The 8,496-nt window shown below is 39.8% G+C and overlaps 1 protein-coding gene across 3 annotated transcripts in view; it reads left to right on the top strand.

Moving 5' to 3' along the window:
- Window positions 1-1,430: 1,430 nt before the first annotated feature.
- LOC123878794 (UDP-glucosyltransferase 2-like) overlaps window positions 1,431-8,496 on the top strand; it is a 32,122-nt gene continuing 25,056 nt past the window's right edge. Inside the window, exons 1-6 of one of the 3 annotated variants that reach the window (XM_045926119.1) lie at window positions 1,431-1,634; window positions 4,021-4,170; window positions 5,687-5,771; window positions 6,338-6,497; window positions 7,271-7,465; window positions 8,188-8,407. In XM_045926119.1, coding sequence (XP_045782075.1) covers window positions 4,033-4,170; window positions 5,687-5,771; window positions 6,338-6,497; window positions 7,271-7,465; window positions 8,188-8,407 — 798 coding nt within the window. In that variant the 5' untranslated portion in view covers window positions 1,431-1,634; window positions 4,021-4,032. Of the gene's footprint in view, window positions 1,635-3,989; window positions 4,171-5,686; window positions 5,772-6,337; window positions 6,498-7,270; window positions 7,466-8,187; window positions 8,408-8,496 lie in introns of those variants that run through there. The other 2 variants (XM_045926117.1, XM_045926118.1) reach the window with 2 other exon arrangements.

Genomic DNA, 8,496 nt, shown 5'->3' with positions numbered 1-8,496 from the left:
CTATAAATTTACCAGAGTCTGACTGAAAGATAGGCACAGATAACTTTATCTATCAGTCAGACAGTGAATAACAATTGTTTATCTATGGCTAGATGATGCCCGCAGCTTCGCTCGCGTGGATTGGTCATGTCCCCTGCAGCATCAGAATGGAGGAGTTGGAATCCAATTTTTTTTATGGACAAACTAGCTGATGCCCGCGACTTCGTTCGCGTGGATGTAAGTTTTTCAAAAATCCCGTGGGAACTCTTTGATTTTCCGGGATAAAAAGTAGCCTATGTGCTAATCCAGGGTATAATCTATCTCTGTTCTTTTCAGCCCAATCCGTCCAGTAGTTTTTGCGTGAAGGAGTAACAAACATACACACACACATTCACACAAGCTTTCTCCTTTATAATATTAGTGTGATGTCGCAAAATTTCTGTATCGATTAAAAAAAAATTATGCAAATCGGTTCAGAAATCTCGGAGATATCGGTGTGCATAGGTAGAAAAACACAACTCCATTTTCGGTTAAAAAAGTAACTCCTTGGCTAATCCCTTACTTGTCTGTGAAAGTCTCGTCAAAATAGGTTCAGCCTAAAGATTAACCCGTTCAATCAGACAGACAGACAGACAAAAAATTTAAAAACATGTGATTGAGTAATGGTACAGTTCAAATAACCATATGAGGTATTTATTTCGAAATTACAGGCAGACACTTCAATTTTATTTATTACTAGCTATTACCCGCGGCTTCGCTTGTGTGACTCAAGATTTTAATAATAACTGAGGTTTGTTACAATATTTTTTGGTGCAAAGCTTAAATTTTATCATGTGTTAAAGCATGCTATCCCGCGGGAACTGTTTGTTTGTTTGGAAAGAAAAGTAGCTTATATCACTTATTAAGTCCTCGATTATGTCTATGCAAAAAATTACGTCAATTCTCTGTTACGGCGTTATTGAACGACAAATGTGTGAAACATGTGCTATCCCGAGGGAACTGTTTGTTTTTCCGGGATAAAAAATAGCTTATGTCCTTCCCTGGAATGTATCCTGAGTTTGTACTAAACATTAAAATCGGTTCAACGGTTGAACCGTAAAAACGTAGCAGACAGACAGACACACTTTCGCATTTATAATATTAAGTACTAGACTTCGTCCGCGTGGATTTAGATATTTAGAGATCCTGTGGGAACTGTTTGATTTTCCGGGATAAAAGGTTGCCTATTTCGATTACAGGGACGCAAGCTACTTCGGTACCTTTCATACAAATCGTTTAAGTGGATGGGTCTTTAGGAATCCCGCGGGAACTCTTTGATTTTCCGGGATAAAAAGTAGCCTATGTCCGTTCCCAGGATATAAGCTAACCCTGTACCTTTCGTCAGAATCGGTTACACTGTTGGGCCGTGAAAAGGTAGCAGACAAACTGACAGACACACTACAGACAGACAAGTACAGATAAAAAAAGAATAGGTTTCGTTATCTTTAACTACACATGTTACGGTAACCGTATCACCACTATCAGTTAAAGACCAAGGCCTATGACCGCCATCCCCTCCACCCCCGGCTTCAGCCAAGCAGTGAAAGGTACTATGCTATTCAGTGTTTTGTGCTTTGACTATATGCTTGTTATTCGGAGCTTGCAGCTTGAAGTGGGTACGTTCAACTAAATTATACGGCTTAACAGGGCTCTCTCCGTCACTTACTCCATACAATCGTAGTTCCAATTTCATTTGAATATTAAGCAACCAAAGTCCATGTTTTGCAGACATATTCTAGAAACTAATATCTGTGTCTGTGGTGTTTTAGATTTTTCTAAAAATATGTTGTTTTAAAATTACAGGGGCTCAAAGATTTGTATGTGTATTTTTAAGACCGCGTAACTTTGAAACCGAATATTTTAACAGAAATCTGGAAAACCACAGACATAGATATTAGTTTCTAGAATATGTCTGCAAAATTTCATGGACTTTGGTTACTTAATATTCAAATGAGATTGGAACTACGTCTGTATGAAGCGAGTGACGGAGAGACCCCTATTAACTAGTTTGATTTTACTTTAGTTTGTAACGATGGGGCTGGCATATTCGGTCTATCGATAGGATATACCGGAAATAAAAAAAACTAATTATGCAGATAGATTGTCACCTGCCACTTTTTGACTTACTCGTTATCAGCATTAAAAAACCGGTCAAATGCGAGTCAAACTTGCGCACTGAGGGTTCCGTACTCAGGTACGTACTCAGGTATTTTTCTTAACATTTTGCACAATAAATCAAAAACTATTATAAATAAAAATAAATAAAAATCTGTTTTAGAATGTACAGGTAAAGCCCTTTCATACGATTCCCCACTTGGTATAGTTATTTTACTTTGAAAATTGAAACACCTTTTAATTTTTTTTTTAATGATGTAACCACAAATTCACGGTTTTTGGATTTTTCCCTTTACTTGTGCTATGATAACTGCTACCTGTCATTTTGACGTACGGAACCCTGAAAACGGGTTTTAGATTTTTTTAAGTATAAGAAACAATGTTTTGCATAGATATTTTTAGGGTTCCGTACCTCAAAAAGAAAAACGGAATCCTTATAGGATTACTTTGTTGTCTGTCTGTCCGTCGTGTCTGTCAAGAAACCTATAGAGTACTTCCCGTTGACCTAGAATCATGAAATTCGGCAGGTAGGTAGGTCTTATAGCACAAGTAAAGGAATAAATCCGAAAACTGCGAATTTGTGGTTACATCACTAAAAAAAAAATTAAAATGTGTTTCAATTTTCAAAGTAAGATAACTAAACCAAATGGGGTATTAATGAAAGGGCTTTACCTGTACATTCTAAAACAGATTTTTATTTATTTTTATGCATAATAGTTTTTGAGTTATCGTGTAAAATGTTGGAAAAATACCCAAGAGAACCCTCAGTGGGCGAGTCTGACTCGCACTTGGCCGGTTTTTTATTTATTTAAATGGGTACTTATTGTTTTAAGTTTTACAGCTCTCCATTTTGTGAAACAAATGTTTGCTGTTAACTTAAAATTTCATTTAACTTGTAATTCCGCCTTACCTACTGTTATCAATATTGAGTCGGTTTAGGCTACGCGGGTATTGGTCCATGCATTACCGCACAAGGAAAATATATTCTTTCTACCGGACAAAACGTGAGGGTTCAGTTTCGCCAGCCAGCTCCGGCTGAATTTGGAAAAATACGGGAGCTGTATTTATTTACCTCGTATTTTATTTTCCCGTATTATCGTGCCTACTCTGAAACACGGGGTGACCCGTAAAATACGGGGCATCTGGCAATCCTAACAGATAGCCACTGAGATACGAAATATACATGTGAGTAATATTTTAGTTTGAATCACGCACCGAGGGTTCCGTTCGTATTTTTTTGACATTTTGCAAGTTAAATCAAAAACTATTATTATGCATAAAAATAAATAAAAATCTGTTTGAGAATGTACAGGTTAAGCCTTCACACTTTCACTTCGTATAGTATGTAATCTTATTTTGAAAGTTGAAAGTACTAATTTTATTTGTCCATGACCACATTTTAATTTTTATGTTGTGATGTAACCACCGATTCTTGGTTTTTGGATTTCTCCCCTTATGTGTGCTATATGACCTACCTACCTGCAAAATTTCATGATTCTAGGTCAACGGTAAGTACCCTTTATCTTGACAGACAGACAACGAAGTGATCCTAAATAGGGGTTCCTTTTATGACCTACGAATACGGCTTAAAAGCTGGGACACACCAAACGCGTATGCAGCACGTAAGCGTAGACGTAGCGCGTACCATGACGTAATGTATGGAACTGTATGAGATATGGCATACCGCTTGCGTGACGTGAACGTTCGCGTAGACGTAATGCGTGCTGTCATGTCTATGGGTTCATGCGCGTCACGTGTACGTGCTTGGTGTGAATCGGCTCTTAACCTTTCTCATTCTGGAGGAAATCCGTTCTCAGTAGTGGGCCGGTGATGAGTTAATCGTGATGATGATGAAGAAATGCTTAAACATTTTTTGTTACATTACAGGTACAAAATAAAATGAAGTTAGCCGTACTCCTGAGTGTTATATCAACGGGATATGCATACAACATACTATGCTTGCAGAATGTCCCTTTCAAAAGTCACTACCATCTTGCAAAGGGGCTGGTTTACCCCCTACTGGAAGCTGGGCATAAGGTAATTTATTTTTAGGGTTTCCTTTTTTTTCTCTCTCGTCTGGTTTTACTAAGATTAGCCAATGTCAAGTTTGTAGTTATATGTAACAAGTTAGTTAAACTATACAAGTATGGACCCCGTCTGTGCCGGCGCTCGCCGACACACGCACGACACCCCCTTAGAGCGCTTTCCAGTCAGTTTTAATAAAAAAAAACACTCCAAAAATGCAGAGCATGCCCGCCAGCTAACACCAACACAGACGAAGTCCAGGGTTTCCTTATCTACAGAGAAAAAGTCGGCCAAGTGCGAGTCAGACTCGCGCACCGAGGGTTCCGTACTCGGGTATTTTTTCCGTCATTTTACATGATAAATTAAAAACTATAATTGTGCTTAAAATTAAAAAAAAATCTTTTCTAGAATGAACAAGTAAAGCCCTTTCATCTGATACCCCACTTGGTATTGTTATCTTACTTTGAAAATTGAAACACATTTTAATTTTTACCATCTACAAGATATATATACATCGATGACCTAACACTATTATGTGGAACTGCAAGTTAATGACGGCCTGCGCCACTTATATGTGATTTAGTAAAGCAATTCTTTCGTGAACATATTTTAATTTTGTTTTGTGATTGTAACCATGAATTCACGGTTTTCGGATTTTTCCTTAATTGTGCAATAAGACCTACCTACCTGCCAGATCTCATGATTCTAGGTCCACGGAAAATACCCTGTAGGTTTCTTTACAGACACGACAGACAGTCTTATGTAAATGACAAAAAAGCATGGAATCGACTCGCTCCAGCAATGCGCGGGGCTGCAATTGCTTGTAAAGTATAATAGTATGGCATATTATTGTAAATTGAACACTTGAAAAGAGCAACCGCCGAGTTTCTTACTGGTTCTTCTCGGTAGGAACGGCATTCCGAACCAGTGGTAGATTATTTTGACGATTCAAAAGCACTTGAAATATTATAAAGGCGAAAGTTTGTATGTATGTGTGTGTGCGTGTGTGTATGTTTGTTACTCTTTCACGCAATAACTACTGAATGGATTTGGCTGAATTTGGAATGGAGATAGATAATATCCTGGATTAGCACATAGGCTGCTTTTTATCCCGGAAAATCAAAGAGTTCCAACGGGATTTTAAAAAACCGAAATCCACGCGGTCGAAGCCGCGGGCATTTTCTAGTATTTGAATAAAAATCTATTCTATTCTATTTTTTTTTCTTTTTTTTTTAATTCTATCAAAAGTCTGTAATGTTCACACTGGACCAGTGCAGCGTGACGTATAGTGGTCTAAGGCCTACTCGTTTTGAGAAGAGATCCGTGCTCTGTAGTGGGTCGGCGGCGGTCGGTTTCATGATTCAATTCAAAATTCAAAATTCAAATTATTTTTATTCAATTAAACTTTTACAAGTGCTTTTGAATCGTCAAAATAATCTACCACTGGTTCGGAATGCTGTTCCTACCGAGAAGAACCAGCAAGAAACTCGGTCGGTTTGATGATAACGATGGTGACGAATGTTTTCAGGTGACATGGATCACAACGTTTCCCGGAAAACCAGTTACAAACCTGACCTATATCGACATAAGTCATATACAGGAGTTAACGAAGAGTAAGTAGGTATTCCTTTTTCAAAATCCCATTATAAATTAGCTCTTGACTGCAATTTCACCTGGTGGTAAGTGATGCAGTCTAAGATGGAAGCGGCCTAAGCTATACCCCTGATCGGTTTCTACGCGGCATCGTACCGCTAAATGGCTTGGCAACACTGCTTTGTTGTCTGTCTGTCTGTCTGTCCGTCCGTCCGTCCGTTTGTCCGTTTGTCGTGTTTGTCAAGAAAACCTATAGGGTACTTCCCGTTGACGTAGAATCATAAAATTTGGCAGGTAGGTAGGTCTTATAGCACAAGTAAAGGAATAAATCTGAAAACCATGAATTTGTGGTTAGCTACATCATTAAAAAAAAAAATGTGTTAACTATACCAAGTGGGGTATCATATGAAAGGGCTTTACCTGTACATTCTAAAACAGATTGTCATATTTTATTTTTATTTATAATAGTTTTTGATTTATTGAGCAAAATGTTGAAAAAAAACCCGAGTACGGAACACTCGGTGCGCTACTCCGACTCGCACTTGGCCGGGTTTTTTTACACTTGTTTTTATTGCCGTATTTTTAGACTTGGACATGACCCGTCCGCAAACCATGGACATGGTGAAGGAGATGGCATGGAACATCTCCCGCAGTACCCTGGAGACTCCAGCAGTAAGGAACGCCCTGATCAGGGAGAAGTATGATGCTGTCATCACTGAGTGGTTCTTCTCCGAAGTGGAGACTGGGTTAGTACCTGGATAGAGCCTGCTGAAGCAGTTGTAAAATCTAGATGTAGTATAGAAGCAAGCGTTATTTTGCGGAAGTCCATGATATACAAGGAACCAAAAGCTTAATTTGCTATAATCCGCTAAACCAGACAAAACCACTCGACGTACGTTTCGCCCCGACACCTAATTGCATTAGGCAATGTAAGGTCTACATCTCCTGAAGATACTCCGGTATCGGGGCGAATCGTACGTCAATCGAAGATTATGTAAATGCTAAAAAAGCATGGAATTGACTCGTTCCAGCAAAACGCGGGACTGCAATTGCTTGTATAGTGTGGCATATTATTGTAAATTGAACAGTTGAAAAGAGCGACCGCCGAGTTTCTTGCTGGTTCTTCTCGGTAGGAACGGGCGGCGCGGCGTTCCGAACCAGTGGTAAATTATTTGGACGATTCAAAAGCACTTGTAAAAGTTTATTTGAATAAAAATCTATTAAAAATCTAAAAAAGAAATAGTGACATGCAGACAATCTTGACGGTGAAGGAAAACATCGTGAGGAAACCTGCATGCCTGAGAGTTCTCCATGTTCTCAAAGGCGTGTGAAGTCTGCCAATCCGCATTGGGCCAGCGTGGCAGACTATGGCCTAAACCCTTCTCACTCTGAGAAGAGACCCGTGCTCAGTAGTGGGCCAGCAATGGGTTGATCAGGTCAGGTCAGACAATCTTGCGCTGATGGCACGTCACTCGGATAAAGGCGCGGGTATACTACTGCTAAGTTTTATTATTTACAGCTATGCAGCGGTGCAAGACGCCCCATGGATCCTACTGGGCGGTATGCTGCTCAACACCCACCTGGAGTACCTGGTGGACACGGTGCGCTCCGTGCCCACCATCTCGGTCTTGACGAGCGACTACGATACGCCCATGACGCTGTGGCAACGCATCCAGAACACCATCTCTTTCCTCTTCTTTACCTACATCACCATGTGAGTCGCTAATCAATATAAACCCCGTCATGTCAGTCGCCACTCAATATAACCACACTATGTGAATAACAACTGAATATAACCACACTATCTGAGTCACAACTCAATATAAACCTGGCCATGTCAGTCGCAACTCAATATAAACCCCGTCATGTCAGTCGCCACTCAATATAACCACACTATGTGAATAACAACTGAATATAACCACACTATCTGAGTCACAACTCAATATAAACCTGACCATGTCAGTCGCAACTCAATATAAACCCCGTCATGTCAGTCGCAACTCAATATAACCACACTATGTGAATCAAAACTGAATATAACCACACTATGTGGGTCATAACTTAATATAAATCTGGCCATGTCAGTCGCAACTCAATATAACCACACTATGTGAATCACAACTGAATATAACCACACTGTATGAGTCACAACTCAATATAACCACACTATGTGAATCACAACTGAATATAACCACACTATGAGAGTCGCAACTCAATATAACCACACTATGTGGGTCGCAACTCAGTATAATCACACTATGTGAGTCACAACTCAATAAGACCCCACTATGTGAGTCACGACTCAATATAACCATACTATGTGAGTAGCAACTCAATATAACCACACTATGTGAGTCACAACTCGTTCTAATACGTACGGTGCATCCGTGCCCACGATGCCTAATATAATCATGCAAAAAATACCTTGAATTCCAGGTCAAGCCAGCCCACCAACAAAGCAAACTACGAAGAATACTTCGAACCACTAGCTAAAGCGCGCGGCGTTACCCTACCTCCGTACTACAAGGCGATGCACAATGTTTCCATACTGTTTGTGAACTCACACTCATCGTTCGCGCCGCCCTTCGTCACTCCACCCAACGTGGTGGACATCGCGGGCTACCACATCGACGAGGACGTACCGCCACTGCCCAAGGTATGTGGAATCGGACTGTATCTGTTTGTGGCATCATAGCTCCTAAACTAATGAACCGATTTTAATTTAGTTTTTTTTGTTTGAAAGGT

This window comes from Maniola jurtina, chromosome 26, assembly GCF_905333055.1.
Source record: "Maniola jurtina chromosome 26, ilManJurt1.1, whole genome shotgun sequence".
Taxonomy (NCBI): domain Eukaryota; kingdom Metazoa; phylum Arthropoda; class Insecta; order Lepidoptera; family Nymphalidae; genus Maniola; species Maniola jurtina.
The sequence above is the reverse complement of the archived record's forward strand: the minus strand, read 5'-3'. Positions and strand labels throughout refer to the sequence as shown.